Source organism: Cladophialophora psammophila (assembly GCF_000585535.1).
Source record: "Cladophialophora psammophila CBS 110553 chromosome Unknown aczJe-supercont1.9, whole genome shotgun sequence".
Lineage (NCBI taxonomy): Eukaryota > Fungi > Ascomycota > Eurotiomycetes > Chaetothyriales > Herpotrichiellaceae > Cladophialophora > Cladophialophora psammophila.
In genome coordinates this window covers 585,289-610,656 of record NW_006912930.1, presented here as the reverse complement: position 1 = coordinate 610,656, position 25,368 = coordinate 585,289, and the positions used below count along the sequence as shown (strand labels likewise).

General features: G+C 51.9%; 7 protein-coding genes across 7 annotated transcripts; 3 read left to right on the top strand and 4 right to left on the bottom strand.

Moving 5' to 3' along the window:
• Nucleotides 1–210: 210 nt before the first annotated feature.
• A1O5_06407 (uncharacterized protein) lies at nt 211–3,367 on the bottom strand (the record flags this gene model as incomplete). The annotated part of the gene is made up of 3 exons (XM_007747001.1): nt 211–1,378; nt 1,428–3,063; nt 3,112–3,367. 3 exons carry the CDS (start codon nt 3,365–3,367, stop codon nt 211–213), a joined length of 3,060 nt encoding a protein of 1,019 aa, XP_007745191.1.
• A 6,002-nt stretch (nt 3,368–9,369) lies between these two features.
• Nucleotides 9,370–12,128, bottom strand: A1O5_06406 (chloride channel 3; the record flags this gene model as incomplete). The annotated part of the gene is made up of 3 exons (XM_007747000.1): nt 9,370–11,154; nt 11,201–11,993; nt 12,040–12,128. 3 exons carry the CDS (start codon nt 12,126–12,128, stop codon nt 9,370–9,372), a joined length of 2,667 nt encoding a protein of 888 aa, XP_007745190.1.
• Nucleotides 12,129–12,387: 259 nt separating this feature from the next.
• Nucleotides 12,388–14,274, top strand: A1O5_06405 (T-complex protein 1, theta subunit; the record flags this gene model as incomplete). Its single annotated transcript, XM_007746999.1, has 3 exons — nt 12,388–12,480; nt 12,533–12,869; nt 12,929–14,274. The coding sequence occupies 3 exons, from the start codon at nt 12,388–12,390 to the stop codon at nt 14,272–14,274; spliced, it is 1,776 nt and encodes a 591-aa protein (XP_007745189.1).
• A 1,587-nt stretch (nt 14,275–15,861) lies between these two features.
• A1O5_06404 (uncharacterized protein) lies at nt 15,862–16,948 on the bottom strand (the record flags this gene model as incomplete). Its single annotated transcript, XM_007746998.1, has 2 exons — nt 15,862–16,476; nt 16,523–16,948. The coding sequence occupies 2 exons, from the start codon at nt 16,946–16,948 to the stop codon at nt 15,862–15,864; spliced, it is 1,041 nt and encodes a 346-aa protein (XP_007745188.1).
• A 1,143-nt stretch (nt 16,949–18,091) lies between these two features.
• Nucleotides 18,092–19,399, top strand: A1O5_06403 (uncharacterized protein; the record flags this gene model as incomplete). The annotated part of the gene is made up of 1 exon (XM_007746997.1): nt 18,092–19,399. One exon carries the CDS (start codon nt 18,092–18,094, stop codon nt 19,397–19,399), a length of 1,308 nt encoding a protein of 435 aa, XP_007745187.1.
• Nucleotides 19,400–21,623: 2,224 nt separating this feature from the next.
• A1O5_06402 (uncharacterized protein) lies at nt 21,624–22,754 on the top strand (the record flags this gene model as incomplete). The annotated part of the gene is made up of 3 exons (XM_007746996.1): nt 21,624–21,834; nt 21,891–21,973; nt 22,026–22,754. The coding sequence occupies 3 exons, from the start codon at nt 21,624–21,626 to the stop codon at nt 22,752–22,754; spliced, it is 1,023 nt and encodes a 340-aa protein (XP_007745186.1).
• Nucleotides 22,755–24,242: 1,488 nt separating this feature from the next.
• On the bottom strand, nt 24,243–25,342 carry A1O5_06401 (uncharacterized protein; the record flags this gene model as incomplete). The annotated part of the gene is made up of 2 exons (XM_007746995.1): nt 24,243–25,162; nt 25,234–25,342. The coding sequence occupies 2 exons, from the start codon at nt 25,340–25,342 to the stop codon at nt 24,243–24,245; spliced, it is 1,029 nt and encodes a 342-aa protein (XP_007745185.1).
• Nucleotides 25,343–25,368: the final 26 nt, after the last annotated feature.

Below are 25,368 nucleotides of genomic sequence, written 5' to 3'. Positions count from 1 at the left end.
TTCGACCGCTATCATCAAGCCGCTTCTGTTACATTGGGTATAATTTTCCAAAACATGTCGAACCGCTCAACTTTTTGGCCGCTGTAGCAAGCTCATCCTCTTGAAATAGGGGGTTCTTTCTTCGCTGGTCTTGAACAAGCAACATAATCAAGAAAATGTACATGCACATATGGGAGAAATTTGTACATATAATCATGTCATAAGGCCTCATTACTCTTCAGTCAGAGCGTCGTCGCCTGTCTCCCTCCATTCTCTCGACTGCTCCGTGAGCCTCTTGACTCCGGTGACCCGCTCTGCCCATAAAGATTCGGATGCAGTTCGGAAGGTATAAGCCCGTTGAGATGATATCACCCCTATCGCTTGGAGGACTGCTTTGCGAGAGTCGCGTGAGAAGACGGCGGGGTGGTTGATCCATTCGAGGCTAGCTTCGATATCGGCGTCGAGAGCATTCATGATCGTGTGGTCAACATTGGTAGAGCGTGGAATAGGTGTACTAGTGTCTGAATGGGGGCTGTGGTCACGGCCGTGGTCCGGTGTTGCAGCTCTCGGGCTCCCTGCCTTTGACTGCGGACTGTGTCGTTTGTTGACCGGATGGGTGGCAGCCGGGGGTAGGGGAGGAAGACCGCCTTTCCCCAATCCTTTGAGAATGGTCCTAGTTTCATTTAGAAGATGATGCGCACGCTCATGCTGGCCACGCTGGACAAGAGTGAGGGCGCGGCTCAGCATGTCGGACGTCAACAACTCCATACGCCTTTGAACTATGGATGGATGGGGAGGGATGGGAGGCGTTGGCGGCCTTCCATTCTGGCGAGAACGTCGATTCGAAGGTAACATGGTGATAGTTAGCAGTGATGGCCGGGGCAATTGTACCATGGATCCTTCTCGGTGGAGGTCGCCAAAGGACAGATCGGCCTGGATCAATGGCAATTCCTCAACGCTTTGAATCCTCTGGTCGTCCGTATCGAGTGAGCCACCCAGAGCTTCGAGACCAGACACAATAGATTCCCAAGCATCCTGTGGAGCAGGCTCTGAGGTCGATGTGTCCGGATCAATCACCAGCTGCACCAGTACATCTCGTTTGTCGCCAAAATGCAAGTCTCCCAAGCTCGCTTCAGCGTCTCGGCCAGTGGCTCTCTTGGTCGTCTGCAGAGCACCGTTGATCTTAACAAATTTTGCAGGGGATCCTTCTGGCAACTTGAGCTTCAGCTTCACGTTCTGGTGAGATATTGATTGAAGCGCGCCCAGTACGCCGCCAGCACATTCACGAAGCATCATCCAGTCCTTCACATAAAGATACGATGCTTTTGTGCGGCTCGACAGTTCAAGCATACTCTCCGGCTTATGGGTAAGTCCAAGACCAAAAGAGTAAATACCGACCCTGTAGCGGTTAGCAGAGACATAGACAAGAGGTAAGGGGGCAAGCTTACTTTGCAGCTTCGGCTCTCTGAACAACGAAATCCACGCCTTCCATTTCTGAAGTCGAGGAATCGCTGATCAAGAGGATGGTCGAGATCGGATTTGCTGCTTTGCGTTGCATCAAGAGATCCATTGCCACGTTGGCACCGTCAACCACGTCCGCGCGTAAACTCTTCTGTCCGACGGGACGGATCGAATTGAGGACTTTGTTCCATCCACTCCAAGTCTTGGTGGTCATTCCAACAACCGGTACTCCTCCACCACTTGAACCAAATGTAACGAGACCCATCCGGTCCCGGTCGCCCAAATTGTGGACCAGGAAGCGTAGCGTATCCCTCAACAATGTGATCTTCAGACCTTGCATAGAAGACGATACTGGAATGACGACAACAATGTCGATCGGTACGTGGAGCGATGGAGGAACCCGCCTGTCGACAACATTCTTTGGCATAGAATATTCAGTGGCTGCTGTAGTGGCCGACCTTGGGCCGCCGTAGGACGATGCAACGGAGGGTACACGACGGACATTTCGGTTCTGACGGCCATATTCTTCTTCATCGGTGCCCGAGGTATCTGGTTCGTAGTCCGGATTGAAACGCGGTGAGGGTTCCGTGGCGTGTAGGTCTCGCAAGGCTCGTTGCCAGATTTCCAGCTTGTCTCGGTCCTGAAACAAAAGATGAAAAGTTGGCAGCTCTGCGACCGACAGGTTCAGAGTCAAAATGCACTCGTCTGGAGATGCATGTACTTGCCGCAAGTGTTTCTTGATCAGAATAGAGCCTTTCAAAGTACACCTCGTCAGTTTGCGCCCAGATTCCGTTATCAACGGAGGCTGGGCGTTCTTCTTCTCTTTCACGCAAATGAGCATCTCCCCGAATAGATAACACTCAAGCTCTTGCCATGAGTGACGGTCTTTGCCAACTCGGATGACACTATGCAAGCGTAACTTTCCAAATCTCTGAAATTCAAGCCCGTGCCAGTTGTCCACCCGCATTCTAAGCTCTTCGGTGATTTCGTCGAGGATCTCTGAAGGTTCGTACGCGAGAGGTGCCTGCTGAATGTCTTGGTGCCTATGCATCGCTGGAATTCCGACGCCAGAGTCGCTGGGGAGGGGAGGAACCGGGGGCGTATTCTGCATTTCATCCAACTGTCCATGGAATTTGCCTTCGGGGACTTCAATGGTAACGAGACAAGTGACGGTCTGCTGCTGGCGTGATCGAGTCAACGTCGGATACTCACTGCGAACTGTTACAATGGGGACCGGGATAGGTTGCTTCATGTCTTTGGTCTGAGTTCCCGGAACAGTGGTTTCCATGGCGTGGAGATCATAATCATGCTTTCGTGGATGGCCGGCATGGTCATTGGCATAGTCGCTCGAGGAGGCATTGCCGCTGTCATTGCGTGAATGAGTCTGTGATCCGTGAAGTCCATGGCCGATGCCGAGGCGTTCTATGCGCATCCTTTGGCTGTCTCGACTGTCTCGGTTGGTGTTCTCGCGGCTGAGTCTCTCGCTCATTCCCTGTGAGCTGTAGGCGTCATCCTGGACAACTTGTCTGCTGCCGGCTTCCCAAGGCATGGGTGTGTTTTGCGAGCTCCTTGGTGAAGATACATCTTTAGAGGCGACGGCTCGAACCATATTACTCAACTTGGCTGTGATTTGGTTAGAAGTGATATAGCGGACAGGCAGATGGTACCTACTTAGATCCAGAATACTGCCGCCGCGGAAGGAATCCAGGCTCAATGGAGCGTCACATGTTGGGCAATATTGCGAATCCGAGTCGCGGATGTATTCGTAGAAGCAAGCCTCGTGAGCGACATGGCCACAGGAAAATTGTAGAACCCTCTCCCCCCTCAATGTATGCTCGAGTAGCTCTTCGCAAGCAGCGCATTCCCCTCCAACAAACGTCCTTTCTCGTCGTGAACGTGAGCGGTCGGAATCGAGCATGCCGGCCATGGGATGCCCAGCTCCGGGGACGCTTGTCGTGGGCGAAGGAGGAGGTCGGTGTTCCCGGGTCCGTGGACGACGGTCGTTTGGAGTATGCGGCCTTCCCAGGGTGCCAGAGGAAATACTAGATTGCTTGAAGGTCGAATGTTGGGAAGCGCCCCCCAATGATGAGCCCGCGCGAGGAGGAAACCCGTCGTGACGGGCTCGCGAGACTTGGTCTGGGAAGTATAAAACCATGAGTCAGTCCTATCTCTGCTCGCTTTGTCTTGCTGGAACAGAAAGTCTTTCAAGCAACACTGGAGAGGATGCCTCGGCCGCAAAAGAAGGAATTATCGCTAGAGGTCTTACAGTGGGCGGGTTTCGAATCGTTTGTGCTTGTCCGAGACCTTGATCGAGGACGATTGAGAAGTCCCAACTCGTAGAGGTTTTCGGTGGTCTCTCTGGACACCGCGGCGCTGGAGTAGGAACGATCGTGTTTGGTCATGGAAAAGAGATGCCCGACTGGCAGTGCTCTTCCCTCTAGCGTCAGACCAATTTCATCAAGAAGGAAGATCCTGAGAGAACTAGGGGAGATCGGTAACCACGTGGAGGCCTTTCAATTTTGTTTCCTCAGTGGGCACTCGGGAGACGGGGATATGAAAATGAAATCAGAGGGGGGTTACAATGGCTAGAGTATAGTATTGCCCTTGGATGCTGCTTGGGGGACTCGAGGGAAGTAGCACTTCTCCAGCTGCAAATTGGTGGATGCTGCCTCTTTCTCTCAAAGTCAACCCGGCTCTGTGGGGGCATTTCGCACAGTGACCACGAGCACCCTAGCATTGAAACCATGAGGCACGATCGCTTTGGACCAGTTGGACCGGCGCGGTGGGGGAATCCCATGGCGCAACACTGTGTGGATCCCGGCATTGGGACGGCGGATGTCATGTAAAGACAAGTTCTTGGGGGGGCTTGTAACCGTGCTCCAGTGGGGAATGTCAAAGGCCATGGTCGAGCCACGGCACTGAGAGGTCTTTGGAGGGTCTTGGGTAGGCCCCGTACTCCGTAGAGGCACCGGGATGGAGATGGTGTTGCACCGAGCGCCTGGAACCATGCCTCTGTGGGAAAGAAATCAAGCCGGCGTCTTGGAAAGAGCATTAGGCGCATTAGAGCCAGAAGCCAAACTGCCCCCAGGCAACCCCTTTGAAAGCCTATTAGAGAGCCCTTTCGGAGGATGCCACAGATGCCAATGCTGCATGATATCCTGGCTTTGGCGGGGCAATGCAGGTGGTTATCTGCTCTCTATTCGAGGGCCTTCTGGGGAGGGCGTTGTTTGCGATAGGGATCTGCGTCCAGGCCTTCCATAGAGGGTAAAGAACCAAGAGGAAATGTTGACGTTACCTGAGGTCTCAAGCTACTTACCTTTCCGGCTCTGCCTTTGACTCTCGAGCGTCAGAACTCAGGCCTAGGTAGCCTCGGTTTCGACAGCTGTGACAGTTGTGACGGCCGTGACACCTGTCAACCTGCCCGGGGGCAGCAGGAACTCACGCCGCGAGCTGCCACCCCCATGACAGATCAAGGAGACCGTCGGAAAATTGTTCCCACAAGGATCCTCCCTGTGCCATGCCAGGTGCACAGCACACATACTTACCTAGGTAGGTCGTATACCTAAGTACCTAGGTCAATCATGGTGGCCCTTTGTCGGGGTTGGTATTGTCAATGGGGCCAATGACTGAGCAAGGGATACCTTGCAGCAGACAAACATCACCGACTGGAGCTAGGAACAATGGACTGGTCAAATGTAAGGTACCACTCACTATGTCCGCCGCCCAACGGTCAATTATGCTGGAGCGCCGTAGCAATCGCCTTCTAGGCAGGTGGAGCAAGGTGATGAAAATGTTCCCAAGCAGCATCCCTTACAGGTTTATCGAAATTTCCCATGTCATGACGAAAACCTAATATGATATCAAACCACGTTCCTGCACTCCTACCTGTGCCTACTCTGAAATGGCTGATCGACAGAACTAGATCTTGACTTGCAGAATATTAAGCGATACCTCATATATTTCGACTTCTGCCCGACCGCAGGGAAAACGAAGTCTCCAAGCGCATCTACCCCCTCTTGGCCCATACTCCAACCTTGCCTCCTGAGAACGGCGAGAGCTGCTTGATCCATTGTTTAATTCCTGGATTAGACGAAGCCGTATTGGTGGCTTGGTTTTGTTTCCAACAAAGATCTGAGAAACCTGCTTGGAGCAAGATGAGACCTGTATTGTGCAAAGAATGTCGGCTTCGATGGTCCTATCTGTCCTCAGAGGGGGGAGAATCTGCATCGTATTATACACTAGCGATCTCGTTGAATCTGTGTCATCATCCCGTCATCCATCAGGACAATCAAGAGATGGAGGCCGCTGCAAGCAGCCCAAGGAGGCTGGCTTGCGTCCTCAACGTTCAACCGCAGACATTCGTGAGGAGGCCTTAGGTCAGTCCTCGCAGCCGAAGCAGGGTAGACCATGTTTATACCTAAGGTGCCACTGATCGGGGGGACTGCATAACAAACCGTTATATTGGCCCCACGGCGCCCAGAGAGCCATACATAATATTCCGTAGCAAGTCAGTAAATGGATCCGACCTTTCCATGCCTGCATCGGGGAGCTTTTCGCAAAGCATCCGGCTGTTTTCCATGCCGCCAACGGTCTCCGTCAGGCTCTGGGTAGTGTCCAGTAGAAATGGATCACTGGTACCAGGCATCGGAGAGACATGCCAATGGTGGTCGATCTCGGCTGATTTGCCTATGTACTGGGTACCTGCCCTCATATTAGAGGCCCTCGTCTTGTGGCGCTTGCAGCCGATGCGATGGACTTCTATGGCAGTCCTCAAGGCGCAGAAGGATTCAACGGCCTGGCGTCGTCTGTCGACTGTTATGTGCATGCTTGCCTTCTTTCAAACAAGTCCAAGAACATTGTAGGCAAGGCCGTCAGCCTGAACCGTGCAATTATCGCCACTGTCAGCAAATTACGTACCGCCCGGCAAAGGGAAAGACTTGTAAAAGAACGGAGGATCCTCGTGAAAGTTCTTAGGGTATAGTTAGAGCACCCGTGCATTCGGCTCCCCTCCTTGGGTTTGGCTCTCAGGTGCTGGTGCAGGTCCAGGGTCATGGTGGCCGGGGAAGTGGCTAGCATCCAAGATAGCTTTTCATCAAGATTCCCCAATCCAAGCGCCCAAGCGAGAGACTAGGGCAAAGCGTTTGACCCCCCTCAAACTGCCGGCATTTTTAGATACCTAGAACCATAGTACAGTACCTGGGCAGTTCGTTTCAGAGTGCGCAGGTTCCCTATGTACAGCTCTCAGTCTGTGCTTTTAAGCGAGAGAAGTGGCATGACTTCTGCGAAGGTTGTTCTCAGCACGGCGTACAAACACTGTACAGTTCAGACCCTCGGATTGCCAGGTATCGACAGCTTCCACAACAACCATTTCAGATGCTCGCATGCCTGAGAGGTGAGGGTGTGATTGTGGCGTTTGAAGTTCTATCAGAAAGTTGATTGCTAGACGGGTTACGCTTCGAATCACCCCGAAAGACACAGAAGTTCATACGGTAGTTTGGGTTCGTTCGCGGCAAGGATCAGCAAGTATTTTTAAGCTCCCACATTTCGGATATACTGCTGGCGGCATCGGCTGCAGTCACCCTATGTACATAACACTGGGTTTCTTTATCAATCCAAGATTGCCGTGCAAAGAGATCGCATAGTCACTTCCGTTCAGGCATTTCCTGCCAATCCGTTGTTGCAAGTCACCGTTTCCCATGTTGGCACAAGCCGTTGTTGAGGTCCTCGTGACGGAGGCTGGGCAGCCTTGCACCCCCTACTCTGGGGCGCAGAGCAAGTCGAGACAAGCGATTGTACCGGGTAGGATTCGCAGAGTCATATCGCTTGCTGATGCTCTCCTCGTGGCTCGAGAAGGAATGCTTCGGCTCCAAAGGAACCCCCATTCTTCCTGCAGGAAAGTGGGCATTATACTTCCACTCAGGTCCGCAGCTACGGAACCAATAGCTAGGACTCTCCTGTCCTCATTTACCTGGCCATCGATCTTCCAAGTACTAAAACAGAAGAAGGAAAAAACGTTTGTAGCTGCAGCATTGTGCGGGAGTGGAAGGCCGTGGAGCTTTTGGAATGAAAAGTTTTCTCCCTGTGCACCAATAGATTATACCACGGTCGCCGGATCGCCTTCACCTTCTAAACTGTTGTACGTCAATTTGCAGAGATCGACATCAGCTGGAGACAGATGGCTCCCGCTAAATTGATGTAACAAGAAACGGCGATTTCCATTCTAGGGAGACAAAGCTTCTTGGGCCTTGACTGGTCCTATGGTACACATCTTTTGCCAAGATCAGAAGCATGAAAACTGGAACTGGGTCATGGTCACCGCAATGGATTGTAGAAAGTAGAATACTGATTCGATGGCAGGCTCGTATTCCTGCTGTGCCTCGTGGGCTGTGAGGTCATGAAGTGCCCCTGAAGCCATTTGAGTTCCTTTAAACGTCAAGTCTGCGAGTCAGAAAGCTTTACTCGTACTCGACGAGAGAAGAGGCCATAGGTAAGCACTGTGACTATGGAGAGCCTTCGGCCGTGCTGCAAGGGGAGAGGCGACGGCAACACAGCTGACAAGTTCGGCTTCGTCCTTCGAAATTCTTGCGGCTCGGTATGGACCCCTTTCGCTTCACCGGAAAACGTATTGATGTCTCTGTCATCCTTACAATGGTGAAGAATCACGGCGACTGCACGGGAGGCAAGACCAGTACAGCTTCAGCAGCAAGGAGTTCGTTCTCTTAGTTGCTGGTGAACGGTTGCCGGAAGTAGGACCCGGGGGAGTTTCTTTTGGCACCATCGAGGTTCAGTTGTTCCCCGTGCCGTGTTCTTTTCCACCAGTGGACAAGTGGACATTCGCTTAACACCTCGTGGCGTACGACGATCATGGCCTGTTTTGGTGGACGCCTCGCAGAGATTCAAAATCTTCACCGTCCTTGACCGTCCTTCTAGTCGACCCGAAAGCTCCCTCGACTGATCCGTACCTGTTTCCGAGGGCCCGAGTTCGGGACCAGAGCAAGCTAAGTTATCATTGCAGACTTTAGCAGTCTTGCTATGCTGTTAGTCATAAGTAGGGAGTGAGAAGTTTACTGCCTGCGCATTAGTTTGTCGTTATCGCTGTAGGCGCGTTGAACTGCCAAACCGGTATGCCTCGCTTCACGAGGGCCCCGTAAATTGACACGTTGTTGCTGATCATTTCGGTTGCGCGAAAAGGGATCGTCAGGAGGAGCCTGATAGAGCGCGAGGCTCGGCGAGTCACTCGCATAGTCATCCCCATTTTCTCTTGCTTACCCTGTTTTTCCCGTGGGCAAGGGAGGCCCCAGCTCTGCCAAATGGCCAATTATGAACAGCCCCTTTTTGTTGCGGCCGAAGACCTTAGACGACCATATATTGCGTCTTCGCCTCGTGGTAGTTCCGCTGCCAGAGCCCTAAACCTCGCCAAATCATGATCTAGAGGAGTTGCTAGAGGTACGCCATATGTAGCGCGTGCGAATGTCTTTCTAAGCGATATTCCAGACTTTCTAGGGAGCGGATGATCTGCTGTGCTCCTGCCCTTCCCTCCCGGGTACTCTGCGGAGGACAGAGGACTGTAATAGTTACTGACAAGTAGCCCAAACTGGTGTCTTTGTGCATACAAGAGAGGTCGCTTCTGGCTGTTTCGGGAGATTGTGCAAAGAAAAACCTGCATGGTGGCCCCATCACAGTGCCAGATACCCTGACTACTGTAGACTCCTGAAACACCATGACCCCTTTTGGGGTTCGTAGCTCAAAGCTGTCGCGAGCAATGTCCAGCGAGGGTCCCGCGTTCACTAGACCTTCTGCCACGTAGTCCCCGGCCTTTTATTTTCTCAGGCGTCCGAGCCTCGGATTTAGGTCAATTGTTCGATTCAATGGTTATGTCCCTAGAAAGGCAGAAGTGGAGGGTCCAGACTCCGGCAAATGCAGGTTTGATTAACTCGGCATTTTTTGATGATCTGGTTCCCCTAAGTCTGGCTGAAGAAGGCCTCTCGCTTCCTCGAGGCTGTCGTCCTCCTCCAAAGCGGTCTCACGACGAGTTTCCGCATCGGCAACAAACCCTTCAGCCCCGGGTCCATCTGCCGATGCGGACAAAATCCACCAAACGTCTTTTTTGGTGAGAATGCCTCTGAAAGCACCACGGTCAACGAAAAGAAGGTATCGAAGCCCAAGTTTCTGGAACATATGTACTGCCAGTTGAAGTGAGCTGTTCACGTTTAGCGTGATTGGTGTCTGGTCCATCCAAGGTCGTAGGTCTATTCCACAACCGGAGGCGATGTCGGGATGATAGGTGAAATAACATTGGGTTTGTGAATCAACAACTGTTTCAGCTCCAGGGCTAGGTCTGTGACTGCTAGGATGTGTCATTCGCTCCAGCGCGAACGCCAGTTCGACCCGAGAAATGTACCCTAGAAGAGTGTTCTCGCGTGGGTACTGCCGGTTTGAAACTGTTTCAGCGACATCCGTCACTGCTTTTCTGAACGCCACCACCGGGAAACCGCGATAAGATGTTGTCCGCAGAATGTTCTGTAGATTCTCAACGGTATGAGGCCTATTGGCATCTAAGCACTTCATTTCTTCCACTCTCGTCATGAGACTGGAGACGAGGACGTGAGGAATGACTGCGTCGTCCTTGTTTTCGAGATATGGATATTCGTTGAATTGAATCCAAGACTCGTAGATGCCTCGCGTGGAGAAGACATCTCCGATCCATTTTGCAAGCATAACCGCAATCATGATTGGCAACACGTAAGAGAGGGCACCTGTTAGTTCAAACATGATAACCACAATCGACACGGTCATCCTCGTGACCCCAGCCAAGGCTGAAGCAGCACCAACAATGGCGTACGTGCCTGGAATAACACAGGGAACATCAGGGGTGCAGGCAGCAAACAACAAGGAGGTTGAGAAGTGTTTTTGTATCAGCTGAACAACCACCCCGAGTGTTCTTCCGTAGAGGGCGCCAATTGCCAGAGAAGGGAGTATGATGCCTGCTGGAATCTGTAGGCCGAATGTAATGCTCGCAAGCAAGAAGCCCAGCAACGAAGCCGCGACCAAGAGCCATGCCATTGACAGAGCTCCCGCGGTTGTTGCGCGACAAAGACCAAAGATGTCGTTATTCCCAATAGTGGCGCATTCTGCAAACAGATAATATACCAGTTCAGAGAGCTGAGCTCGCATGAAGAGGTTCGGATAGTTGACGACTGCGGAGATCGCGGAAACAACCAGTATTTCCAGCAGGGGCCTGTTGCGAAGCGGATAGCTTGCGGACTTACGCAGCCGTGCCACTAACATGTTCAATTTAATGAACAGTCCGCCATATATTCCCCCGATAATGCCGAGCAGAATAAATGGCGCAAGTTCAAAGCTGTACCACCCGGTCGTGTAGGTGACTTGATAGAGGACAAGTTTTCCGGTATGAAAAGGATTCAAGGCCTGAAGCGTCACTGCTGCCACCATCGCACAAACAAATGACTGCCACATAGTCTTGTCGGGGAAGTAATAGGACAACTGCTCAAGTGAGAATAGGACACCACCGATAGGTGCACCAAAGGCAACTGAAATACCAGACGCAGCTGCAGCAGAGAGGACTTCTCGTTTTCGAGCTTCGTTCTGACTCAATGATTCGAATGGCTTCATGATGATATTGGCGCAGCAGCAAGCAAGATGGACAAACGGACCTTCCTTACCAAGCCACATACCCGAGGAGACGGCGAGGATCTGACGAAGTCAGCTCATCTCCAGAAATATCAATAAACGAACTTACCAAACCAAAGGACTTTGTGACTAGAGTCCATGCACCGAGAAACTTTCTGATGACGAAACCTCCCAGTACCGTCTTGATTTCCGCTATACCGCTGTGTTGAGCATATATTGAGTAACGTGTAACGAGGATCGCCGCCGAAACCGCGAACAGGACAGAAAAGGCAATGAAGAAAATGTAGCCCATCACGAACTGGCCGGCCCTTGCTCTGATACCCAGCGCCGCAGGCCACGGAGTCCAGTCTTGACATTGAGCAAATTCATCGTGACCCCAACAGCAGAACTGCTTGTTCAAATAGAAGTCTCCTCCACCGACTCCCTTCTTGCAATAGCCTGTCTTGATATCACCTAGCCAGTCTGAAGCGATGTTGATGAAGGCTGCTACGCACCCCACGGAGATTCCACTGGCGACGAGTACGAACCAAACATGGCTGGCGTCCAGTAATTGCCTCAGGTTTCCGACGAGACCCGTGTGGTGCGCCAGAATCTTTCGCAGTCGTTGCCGTTCTTTTGTATACTCATAAATCCAGTCAATTGCAGTCAGGTCGTCGTAGCCCACTCGCCTGCCCGGCCCCTCGACATACCAATCAAGTGGACCCTCATCCTTGTGGTCGACGTGTTCAGAACCGTGAGAATCACCCTCTTCAATGGTAGCACTCGTCTCGGCTGGACCCCCGTTCGCCTGAGCCCGTGCGGACGGCACGGTCGAGGGTATCTTGTTCCATTGCAAAGGTGTCGTGGGAGGAGGGCTTACAGTGCGGCCCAAAGTTCTAGGACCTAGCAGACTGAGGGGTCTGCTACCAAGGCATTAGCAAAGTCATCCGTCAAAATCGCGAACCCTACCTTGAAGAGATGTCACCCGCCTCCTCCGCGGTAATCAGGTCAAGTTCAGATCCATTGCTATCGTCGGAGTCGGACCGTGGGCCTGACATCATTGTAAGGTTTCGCAGGCTCTTCCACGGTTCTGTAAGTATTCATTGTCTGACAGCACAACCGCAATCTGTCGAGACGTCAACTCTGGCCGGGTCGAGTCCGCAGCGGGCTTTCAGTCGAATACGGAGTACGCGATCGGCTTGGCAAGGCTGGACATCAGCCTCGCCAACGTTAATTTTTTGTCACGCCGCAGTCGTATTTTGATCTTCCACCTGTCTACTCGACACCCTCTCGACTTTCCACTTCCCGATCACCCCGATGTCTTTAGCGATACCCCAGGCCTCCCAGGCCGGGCTGTTCAAGCCTGGCTACAGCAGCTATGACGCCGAAGATGGCGCCGTTATTCGAAACGTATGCCGACTTTCACCCCTCAGACCACTCATTTTCTGATTCTTGTGTACAGATCGATGCATGCAGAACGATTGCCCAGACCGTTCAAACCTCACTAGGCCCGTATGGCCGCAACAAAATTGTCATCAATCATCTGTCCAAGATGATTCTAACTTCAGATGCCGCGACAATCCTTCGCGAACTGGATGTGGTCCACCCCGCCGCAAAGCTACTGGTCATGGCCAGTCAACAGCAAGAGGCGGAGATGGGAGATGGAACAAACATGGTCATAATCCTGGCCGGAGAGCTGCTTAAGAAAGCTGAGGAGTTAATAAGGATGGGTCTTAAGACGAGTGATATCGTGTCTGGATATGAGAAGGCACAGGCCTACGCACTGAAATGCCTAGAAGGTAAACGGGCGCTATCCGCCACAGTCTTAAAGAAGGCGCCACTAACATCCAGTCAATAGATTTAGAAGTCGACACCGTCTCCGATGTCCGCTCTGCCGACGAACTTTGCAAAGCCCTCCGCACTGTTGTTGCTTCGAAGCAATCCGGCTCCGAAGACCTCATTTCGCAGTTAATCGCTCAGGCCGTGCTGGCAGTCCTACCCAAAAATCCCGCAAACTTCAACGTTGACAATATCCGCGTGGTGAAAATCATGGGCGGGGACCTCTCGTCCTCTCAGGTTGTCAAGGGCATGGTCTTCGGCCGCGAGCCTGAGGGGCTGGTGAAACGGGCGAAGAAAGCAAAAGTTGCAGTGTTCTCATGCCCGATTGATATCTCCCAAACCGAAACAAAGGGAACTGTTCTACTGAAAAATGCAAAGGAAATGATGGCCTTCTCCAAAGGTGAGGAAGCACAGCTCGAAAATGCCATCCGAGAAATCTACGATACGGGTGTCCGCGTGTGTGTTGCTGGCGCGACCGTGGGAGAGCTAGCCATGCATTACCTCAACCGAATGGGCATCCTCGTGGTCAAAATTATGTCGAAATTCGAACTCCGACGTCTGTGCAGCGTGTGCAACGCCACTCCTCTGGCCCGTCTGGGACCACCCATGCCTGATGAGATGGGCAGTATCGATGTCGTAGAAACTACTGAAATTGGTGGGGACAGAGTGACCGTCTTCCGCCAGGAGTCTGACACCGCAACAACACGCACGGCGACCATCGTGCTGAGAGGCGCAACACAGAACCATCTCGACGACGTGGAGCGCGCGATTGACGACGGCGTCAACGTCATAAAAGCAGTCACAAAGGACCCCCGACTTGTTCCAGGCGCAGGCGCAACGGAAATGCAACTTGTGGAGAGAATTAGTCACTTCGCTGATAAAACGCCAGGTTTGCCGCAGTACGCTATTAGGAAATACGCGGAGGCATTCGAAGTGATCCCGAGAACGTTGGCAGAGAGTGCCGGATCGGATGCTACAGAAGTGGTGGCAAGGCTGTACACAGCGCACCAACGCCGGGTAGGTTCCAGTGACGAGGCGAAGCGCCCTAGTCAAACGAAAGACGAACAAGAAGAAAGCGACGATGATGAAGACGACGCTGAGGACGAGGACGACGAATCCGGAGAATCTGACGAATCGGAAGAACCCTACTGGACGACCGGCATTGACCTGGAAGTAGCCGACGCGTCCGGCGTCCTGGATGCCCTGGAAGAAGGCATCTTGGACTTGATGGTGACCAAGTCCTGGGCGATACGGTTGGCCACGGAGGCGGCAAGGACGGTCCTGAGCGTAGATCAGATCATCGTCGCGAGGCAAGCTGGTGGGCCGAAACCACCTGGGCCGAACCCGAATTGGGACGAGGATTGAACAACGAAAAGTGGCTGGCGGTGAGATAGGGCACGAACTGTCTTCGAGTTGAAAGGACGAAAAGGAGGAAAAGGGAATTAAATCCATGTCATGAACGAGCATCGAGAAAATAGGAAACCAAAAAAGCGCGTGTGGTATGCCGACGGCCACTAAACTCACGGCATGCGTCCACGTCTCAAGTCGATACAGCGATGACGGCCAACACTAAAGAGGGAATTCCACCCCTGCCAGTGGTCCGAACGTTGTTGAGCGCGATCAAGGAGGGCCTACCTGTACCCTACAATGTCCACATAGGCCAGCCATCAAGCGGGTGCCCCGGTGCAGAATGGTGACAGAACACCCACTTGCCGACACGACGAGAAAAGAAGAGGCTATCTCTAAATTGCACTTCTCTGTATGCACGGAAAGTGACCAACGGACACTTCGTTTCGTGGAACGAATTGAGTACGAGTGTCCAGATGGTGCTCAATTGATGCTCAAATTGTATGGACAAGGAAACAAAATGACCAGGAATCACGCCGTGAATGGTAAAAATGCAGTTCGCCCGTCTCACGGGATGATATCATTTCCGAGATCGCTCGTGATATATGTTGTTATATTCCCGATGCCTCCATCCATGTCGTGAAGTCTTTCAGCTGCTGCACCGAGTGGGAAATGCATCTCGACGCCCTTGCTGTTGACCAGAAGCATCAAGGCATGACAACGATACCACCTCACTGCATAACGTGTCCATGGCTCCAGCTTTTGAGATGACCCTCCCACTAAGAGCCGTAGGCCATAAACCAGGCACCAGAGTTGGGATCTATTGCTAAACTGGAGCAACCCCTAGTTTTCTCCTATTCTTGAAGCTCTTTTCCAAGCCTCTTCCCAGCATTAGGCTCTTACTGAAAATCCAAATCAATGCTCGCGGAACGGTCCAGCTTACTTTCGTGGATGACGTAGGTAGACCTCTCCAGCAATTTTGACGAGCGCTCAGTGCCGAATACAGAGCCAGGCCTGTGTAAGGAACCTTGGACATATGGCCCGTTGTCGAGAAAATAGCTTGCCTAATCACGGACTTTTGGAGAACCCTGGTCTGTACTGACGGTTACAGGCAAACAGATCGATGACTGGGCCAAGTGGACGAACATAAATATCCATGTCCATGAAACTCGGAAGCATAGAGTCCTCAAGATAATGGTGCGATCGTCTTGCCTCTGGCCTCTTGTGCTTCGAAATCTAGACCCCCCGCACGCTCTCCAGAGTGACCTCAATGGCCGGTGGAAAGTCCTAGCAACAATTGCGAAATGTGTAAGCGCAAAGCTTGATATCGGCGGTTAGACATTTGAGCATAGCATATCCGCCTGGGCCAGAATCGGCCGGTTTTGGTGTAAATATGCAGCGCCTGTTGCGACTCGATCCGTTTCGGGGTTGACAACTGAATAACGCCGAAGTTAGATTTAGACACTTCCTCTTTGGCTTCAGATTTGGAGGAGGCGTATGGGCGCATCGCAATGGCTAGTATTTCCCAGAGGATCGACGCATTCGAAGGGCCGAATGCCACGGAACCTTTTGATCGTTGCGACTGGGTGTTCTGTTCGACCCACTCTACGAGTTGATGGAGGAGAAGCCACTGCCTGAGGGTTCTCGCCTAGTAGCACGCTTCCAAGCATCCATCGCGGCCGTATATTCTTTCATCTGGTCTTCATATCTGTCATCCCATAGCTTCCTGTTATCGGCGCTAAGACCATCCCACTCAGCCTGGATACGAGCAGGAATTTGATCAGGAGGGTAGTCGTCAGCTTCTAGCTGTGGTCTCATGTGCATTGTGAATTGCACGTAAGGTGCTTCTGGTCGTTCTGGCCGTACATGTGCACCCGAAGCACGGGTAAGGCCATTCGCGCCGGCATCATGAGCAGAGGTTATGCTTGGTGCTCGTGGTTGACTCGGCGACTGATACGCCACACCCAAGTGCTCGTTGGCTGGCACAGGAGAGGATTGTGGATATACAGCGTCCGGAAATTGCTGTTGTGTTCCAGGGTTCGCAGGCGCTTGTGGAGTAGAAGAATTGAGACGGAAAGAGGAGGTGAGCGCCGCTGGATCGTGAGGGGGGACTGGAGAGAAAGAGCTTGCGGGAGCAAGGTTGGGTAATGTGCTGTGTTGATACATATTTGGCGCCCTTGGGATGATGGTTCTTTTTCGCCGCTCAGGTCGCTCGACGGGCTGTGTCGGGTAAGCGTCTGCTATGGGGAGCAAAGGGCTTCCTAACCTCGGGTTCATCTTCATCGCTCGCTTCAGAGCTGTCGTCCAGTAATCCTTCCCCTTCAGGTCTGCTGCGTTGTAACTCGGGGACCACGCCGCTGCCAGCCAACTCTGCCAGGTTCCCGCCGCCGTTTGCCAGGACTCCAATCTTGTCCAGTTGTTCGGGAGTCAATTTTTTAGCTGGAGCAGTCATAATTTCCTGCAGGTGATTGAGAAGGATCGCACGCAACAGGCGCATCTTCTGGACGTGTTCCGTTTCCTGAATGATTCTCTTGCGGGTAGCATCGTTATTGGACTCGATCTCAGCGAGACGTCGCTTTAGCTGAATGCATTTCTTCCTGTAGGCAAGCTCTTGTGTGGGTGCAAGAGGCGCATTGCGATGAAGAGGGAGATCGCCCGCTGGAGGGAAAGGTGTGTCTTTGGAGGAGTCCATCTTGAATGGGAGGCAGAGGAGAGACGTCGATCTTGTTACAAGAGCATCTGGCAACAAGGCTGGGGATACAGATGAGGACTGCAGGAAGAGGAAGTCAGACAATACGGTTGAGTTCCTTTTGAGCAACAAGGGGTGTCTGAAGTAAGAGTCCAGTTGATGGGTTTTTGGATCGCGTTATGAGAAACGCAGTAGGGAGCGAAGGAGGGTCGGTTTGTTAAGGAAAGTGCGCCGAGCAAGTCGAAGCCCACAGCGCAACGTCCTCCACTTGACATCTTCCCTAGCACTTCCACCTACACTCGAGAATTCGATGTTGATACTTATCGAGACAATTTTTCCAATTCAACAATGTGCCGAAGCGTGTCTGGTAAGTTTTCTTCCAACAACTCTCCCTCTATTTCCACCAGGTGAGCACAATCAGTCCTTCACTCTCTTGACTGAGGTTGCACTCTCAGCCTTGAACCAACTGATTCTCTAATGTACTTAAAAATGCACTGTCAAGGTGTAGCGCTTGTGTCAGAACTCATCCTCAGAACTCAACCTTTTCCCTTTCCGTCTGATCATATGGTGTTGCTTGCCCTATTCACCCAGGTGTCACCGGGATGAAAGTCCTCAATTCTCAAGAGCGGGATGATCGGAAGGCTTGGATACGAGAAACTCATTGAAGCCGATTAAGGATCAGAGGGTATTTCAGCTGCCGAGACCGACCGAACAGAGCCGCCAATTCAATGATCCAATCTGGACCTTTTACACTTCACCCACGAAGTGTGGAATTGAACGGTGCCCAAGTCCGGCAACCTTGGCAATTCCAAAAAGGATATACACAAGTAGGAATCTTTTGTGCTAAGCGAGCCGCAACGTTGGCGCACGCGAAGCTCGCCAGAAGTCGCCCAGCTCACCATCAAGCATATTCATCACGACCTCTTCGACACAGCGCGCATGTCGACCGAGAGTCTGGAAGAGCCGTGGCTCCGAATGGCGGGTGTATTGTCGCCTCGTCGGCTGGACCGGCGTTTGCGATGCTCCTCAGGATATTTCTGTGTCAGGCTGGCTCTGCTCCACATTCATAATCACCCATTTACCCCAGCTTGGCGATGCCTTTTCTGCTCTCGATGAAGGACTGCCTACAACTTTCAGCCGTTCACTATGAGTTCCTGGGCTACGCTACCGCGGTCGTGGAAGCTGGAGGATGTCCAAGCAGTGTTAAACGTCATCGTCACAGCCCTAAGCGGCATCACCATATACGTGTTCACACGCTGCTGCTGGTCAGTCAGTGCACGGGTGGCTGCCGAAGGAAGGGTCGTGCCAATATCGTCCCTCCTCAGCTTGAACACACCTGGTGAAGCCATCGATGTTCTCATACTCTTAAAATCTCATATTTTTTCACATTGGATCATTGTTGCTCAAAGCCTCGTCGTCGTTGCACTCTCCATCACAACTGTCCTCTCTGGTCCGATTGCGAAGTACTCAACAAGGCTGACGCACGTCGTGGCTCAAACGGAGGCCAATGGGCTTCTTGCTGGAAGAACGGATAACAGCATGCCAGACTCCCAAGTGGCGTGGAATTTGACCCAAACAAGTCTCGACCGCGCAAACTTTCCCATCAACGAACTCCTCGACTATCTCCCAAACACTTCGGATTTGTGGGTTTACCGTCCTGACGAATGGAGCAACAGTTGGGCCATGACCTGCGAGTCCACCGAGTCAATGACCGTGAGCTTGCATCTCACATCCGATTGTAACACCTTTACCGGGAAGTTTGGTGGCGCAATAGAAGACAAAATCTTTCCGGCATTTCTGCGCAGCGACTACGGGTATTGGGAAAGCGCAGATTTCTACGTCAATGTAACATTGATCAAGGATCTGCTCATCTGCATGTATGCGGCGAACTATTCAGACTGGGATGAATCCAGTAGTCCACTCGGCACATATCGCACGGTGTTTATGTCCATGGCAGCTTTACATCTTCACCATGCACGGAAGAACGATTCTGATGACTACGCTCCGTGTCGATTTGGTGAAGGACCAGTGGGCTCTGCTTCATATACCCGTGTCGATTGCACGGTCAAGCTCACCAATGGCCATATTCAGGACCCAACTTGGATCGCATTCCCGGATATTAAGAACGTGTTTACCATCCCTGCCGCTATGGTGGGAAACTATTTCACGCGCTTCAAGGAGGAGTCAATGGCGGACGATGAGATTACGATAATTCGCCCTAGAGACCTGCAACGATTCTATCAGACATACATGATCACCAAGGACACTCAACTCAAGCGGCCAATCAAACGCAAGGTAAGCGTCAAAGTTGTTGCCGTAGAACTGTCCACCGGATTCATTGCAATCTTCACCCTTCTTACTCTCTTTGTTTTCATTGGAGGAGGAGCCTATGGTCTCTTCCTCTTCAAGCACCGAGAGGCCATGGAATCAGTGCCGCAGTCTAAGCTAGATTAGCTGTTGCAATACATCATGTCAAGGCCACCAGATGCCAGCAGTGCGGATAGTCGAGGACCAACGCCATCGAGGGTCAGTGCGACCGGGGGCAAAAGATCCTGGCAGGTGGAAGCGGGTAGGAGACGTGCCCAATTTGAGGCTGCTGTCTACGGCACAGCCTGGGCTGGAGACGTTCCTCAGTCACCCGACGTCAACGCACAATCCCCGGTCCTGCCGGACAAAATTGTCGGACCGAGACATCCGTCGTCGCTCTGGGTGCCGGGATCGTGACAAAACAGACCAGCGTGACGGAGAAAGCAAGCTGGGCATTCTGAGTCAGGCGGCTCAAACTGAATGAGGGTGCGGCAAGGGGGTTGTTGTGCGGTGGGCTGATCTTCTCATGGGAATGCTTATAGCTCTTCTGCAGACGGATGAATTGGTCACTAATCACCCTCCTGGCTTCCAACCCAGATCGCTACGGCATTTGCTTTTGCGTCTCGAGTTCTGTGAGGCTGGTTGGTGTAGTTCTCTCTCTCTTCTAATTTGAGGGAGTCGATTTCCGAGGTTGTTTACTGTCATTCGATTGCTAAGCTCTAGCCTAACGGGTTATCACTAAATACTTTGCACGAGGAAACAATGGTAGCAGTCTTCTTGAGGTCGTTACAAGAATCCCACAATACATTTCCCTAATTGATATCTGGGTTCCAATTTGTAGCAACCACTTCTGCCAGCTACACAAGCCCCTTGCTCATGGTGTGCAGCGCATGTAGTGTGCTGTTTTGGGCCACTCCTTTGATGGCAGGCATAGAAACCTTTCTACACACTGCAATGTCTCTCCCCCCTTTTCCCCACGGGAGAATGGTGCGCACGTTCCACAAAAGGGCTGACTGTAATTATCGACATCATCAAATCAATGTTGAACACTCCGTTCTGTGGCTCTGTGGGGGAGACTGGGCACAATGATGCAGGAGCATTAGGGCGCGGGAAGTAGTCTTTGGACAAAGGAATCCGACTTGGACATGGCATCCCCTGCTCAGTGCCTACAGGCATTTGTAACTGCTGAGTGAGAATTAGATCGTCCGAATTTCGACACGATGGCTCCTAATAGTCTTTTGTCCCGCATTGCCTAAGAAAATCTCCGAGTAAGGCTTTTTCGTCACTTTTTCTCAAACGGTGATTCCCCAGAAGAGGCTCCTGCATGTCGGGTTCTCATGCACATTGGCTCCTTCTATCAACGTCTTCGGTGCATGAACAGGAGGGGCCATGGAGGCAGCCACCACGACGAGACACTTCAGGGAGGTGTAGGTGTTTCTGCAGCTGCGGGAGTGTGGCAGATATCCGTATCCATCCCATCTAGAACGTATTGCATCCCGCGCTGGGGCTCGTGGTGGCACCGGTGGCGTATTTCCTCCGAAAGTTGTCTGACGGTAGCCCACAGACTTGGATTTCCCTCGTGGAGAGAGGCCGGGATCATGGATAGTTGGAAGGTTAGAATGGAATCTCCACACACATGACATGGGAATTTTGACCGCATTTGCCAACATTTGGCAAACTAATTGTGTGGTGTCGAGCGAATGAGGGAGCGCAGACGGCATTTTGCACAGAAAGGCCTTTTTCAGGGGCCGCTGCCAAGGCGCCTGCGGTCGCCGCTTTGGGAAACACACATCGCGCTCGGCAGCCTTTCGACGGCCCTCGACGGCCCTCTTCCTTGCGCTAATCGCACCATCTGCCTCTTCTCGCGTGTCCTTGGTCAGTCCTCCCTGCCGCCTTCACACCATACACATCTTTGATCACGCTTTTCTGCTCAAAGAACCCCTCTGCAAGTGCACGCGTCGGGGGCAACGACTGAATCCTGACCAGGTTGGATATTGGCTGACGCCCCCAAGAATGGAAAGACTCGTCCCAACAGCAGCCAGCCCGGCAAGTGCAGCCATGCAACAATGCCCGTTTGACTCAGAGTGCCCATGGGGGGACGAAGACCAGGGACAAAAAGAGCTCAACCTGCAGGAGAAAAAGCCGTTGGACCTTATAGCGCCTGCTTTTCCTCTTGATCCTTCGAAAGAGAGGTTCATCATGCAATATTTGCCTTTCAGTCAATGTGATATCGGTCTCTGATACTCGTTGTGCCTTTTTGCATTTTGCCATCCCACCAGCGTCACCATCGTGACAGCAATTGGTCGCTGTTTCGTGCCCTGCTATTGGATCCACAGGGCAAATCCTTCGACCGAGCCGGAATCTACTCACCATGAGCCAAGTACCAACAGATTTTTTACCTCACGATTCATATGTGGGAGAGATTTATCGGGTCAACATCTCCTTCATCTGCGTCAATTCTGTCATCATTATTATTCGCTTGATTGTCCGAGCCTTTGTCGTTAAACATGTGGCCGTTGACGACTACCTCATGGTGGCGGCCGGCCTCTTCGCCGACGCATTTTCCGCCATGTCCATAGTTGGTAAGTCGGCGGTTAGAGCCCAAGAAAAGAGTTCATTCACCTGACAATGGCAAAAGGCTTAAGATACGGCCTGGGAAAACATATCTATGACCTTCCCCAGGATTCCAGACTGGTCGACAACACGAAGAAAGTGATTCAGGTTAGGACAGACCACCCCCTTGCTCGTTATAGAACAAACTAACAGGTAGTAGACATTGTGGACATGTCAAATCATGTATGTAACGGCCTTGATGCTGGTCAAGATCTCCATTGTGGCATCGTACCTTCGAGTTTTCCCGACAACGGTCTTTCGGAGAATAATGTATGCTCTCGGTGTTGCCATTATCGCCGTCTGGATTTGCAGTATCCTCGTCACCATCTTCCAATGCCACCCAGTACGATCAGCATGGGACTTTACTCTCCCTAGAGACTGCTTGCAGATCGTCACATTCTATTACTTCACTACCGCTTTTTCAATCTTTACCGACTTTCTGCTGTGCACCCTACCATTGCCAGTCTTTTTTAGACTCAAACTTCCAGCCAGGCAAAAATACATCGTGTCTTTGCTATTTGCGGTTGGTTTGTTCGCAACCGTGGCATCAGCTCTCCGCATCAGCGTCCTCAGGAGTGTTGACAGTTTGGATGTCACCATGGGATCAGTATCCACAATGAAATGGTCAGTGGTTGAGGTCGGCACGGGTATCGTCTGTGCATGCATACCCTGCCTCAAGCCACTTTTCAAGAATGTATTACCAGACAAGACCTCTGCCAATAGGTCTGGTGGCCGCGCCGAAGGGCTCGGTGTGTATACACCCAGGTTGGGGACTGCACATGAAGAGAGACACGAGCTGACCAAACCCTCGGAAGGCTGGACAAATTTCAGTCGACAAACATTGACTTTGAAGCAAGACCCACTGGTAACGACGAAGACCTTCGTATAAACATACAGTCCACAAGAACGGCCGGTTTGCTTTCTGGAGTTGGACGGAATCCTTTCGTGCATGCCGTATTTTCAGTCTTTTCTCTGCCCTTTGAGCGATCTTGAACCAGAAAAGTCAAGATATCTGCTTTCAATATACATGAACTGCGCAAGCAATCCCATATCCTTGAGATCGGGCTTATCTGACGTGAACACTGGAGTTGGTCGATACCGTCCTTCCGGCTTTCCCGACCAGATTGCATCGACAAGAAACCCTTTTCTTCGGCGAAACTATTTGTACAGTTCCAATGCACATGTTGCGTGGAAGTATCCAGACGAGGCCGCAAAGAAATATCGCTCACAGAGCCAAAGAAACAAAATCCAACACCAGCCATGAGACCACGACGACACTTTTGCACGATGGACCTAACGGATTACCTGCAAACATGAACAGAAACAAATGCGAAATACGTACAGGGAAGCTGGCTCTTCCTGGGATTTGGGCGAAGTTGCCGAAATCATTATATCTGAACTTGCTTGTCTGACAAAGGCCTCACTCAACCTAGTTTATCGACCAGGGCGAAGGCGGGGCAAGTGTCTATATACCAAACCCACTTTTTTCTTCTTCTATGTGATTTTCTAGTTGATATGTATTGGGCGGATGAATGACTTCCCCTTGACATCGGTGTCGGTGTTGGCAAGAATGCAAGATATGTATGTATGCGTGTGGAATGTACCAGTCAAACAGGGATATTGGCGGCGGATGTCTCTATCTCTTTTTCCCCCTCCCTTTTCCCTTCAAACTGCCTTGCCCTTCTCAGTCTGGCCCGGGGGAGGAAGAAGCAACGAAAGCAGCGTGGATTTAGTCCAGACAGGCCAGGCCAGGACAGGACGGCGCTATTTGCTTCCAATACCAGATGGTCTTTTTTAATGAGAAGATGTAAACATTAACCGGCGCACCACATACGTACATCCATCCATCCATCCATTCAAACTTTTTTTTTTCAAGACCGACGGCGGCTGGTTAAGGGTCGTCCCTCGACGTACTGACAAGGGTCTAATGTGCCTTACCTGATAATATACTGCTCTGGTCTGCTTTGCCTTGTGCTCTAGATCCCAGAAAGGGTCTAATCACAGCACCCACTCAAATATATATGAATATATATAGAGGTGGCATATTATGTATTTTCATGTGTCTATCTATGCATATCCTACTCGCTCTATACACCAACAGATCTACAAAGCACTCAGGAGAGATCTAAAACGGTGAAAAGGGCGGTGGATGGGGGGAATAGAAAGGCGGCCCGAAAAAAAAGGAAGAAAGAGAAAAACGCCTCGCTGTCTGATTTTCCCAACGAAAAAATGGAACTGAAAAACAAAAACAAAAAATGACATGACACCGAACCCACGCCTCGCCTCGCCTTGCTCAGACTACTCGAGATATAGTGGCCTCCCCTCGTCTATTCCGTTTTCCTGGTCGCAGCAGGGGGTTTCAAATAGTACGCGGCGCTCAAGGCAGCAAGAGGCTCGAGACGGAACAACTCTGGCCGTCAGGACAGACGTTGGACCGTCCTAGGTCTTTATCCCTCGGGCCCGTGGGGCCGGCGACGTCTTTGCGTTCGCCAAACACGTCGACCTGGCCGGGTGTGCTGTCCGGCAATTGATTGTCGCCCCATCGGCCCGCGAAGTCCAGGTAGGCTATTGGATCTTGGCCGTTGTAGGCGCTGAAGACGCCGGTTGAGTTGTCGTAGCTGTAGGCATACGGGCTATTGAGCAGGGGATCCCAGAACACGCCGGCGTCGGTGTGGTCCTCTAAGGGGCCCGCAAGGGTGTTGAGGCCTGGGATCGTGTGGTCATGGGTTCCCGAGATGGCGTAGTTCGCGTGCGTGCCCTTCGCGACATACACCACGGGTCTGTCGCCTTGGTTATACTTTTGAACGGCGGAGTAGGTGAATGCCTCCCCGGAGCTGTGCTGGCTGAACCACATCGCCGAGGGCGCGCCGTTGACGAAGCGGACCATGGTGTGTTCCCAATCGCCGACATGGTCGCCAAACTCGAGAGAGGGTAGGCCCAAAACCCAGTTTCCTTGGTTGTACGCGTAGAAGTAGAAGTAGAATGCGTCGAGGATATTGTTTGGTTTAGAGACGGTAATGATCAGGCTGGCGATTGTGGCGCCTGTCGAGCCAGAGGAATCCGGCTTGACGCCTTGAAACCAAGAGGGCAGAGCCTCAATTCCTTCATCTGATGTGAGGTAAACGTTCGTTCCCGAGGAGGCGAAATTATCGAGACTGTTGAGATTGTTCAGATTTAGGGGTGAAGGATAGCCGGTAATGTTGTTTCCTGAGCCATCTTCGGGATGTGTGAGCGATACCTGCCCGGCGATAGAGCTGGGAAAGTAGGTCTCTGTAGAGTCAAGGTACGCAATCGGTGCTAGAATGGAGTTTCTGTCAGCTCCTACATCGAATTTTTCCTCCAAAGGGAGGATCGAAGGAGAGCTATACCGTATTGGCGGACGAAAGCTGGTAGGTCACGTTTCTCAAGCTTTCTCACTGGCGACGAGACCGAAGTCCCGATCAAAGACAGCACAAGGAAGACGTCGAAGTAGAGCATTGTGAGATGTTTACACAGGGCATTCG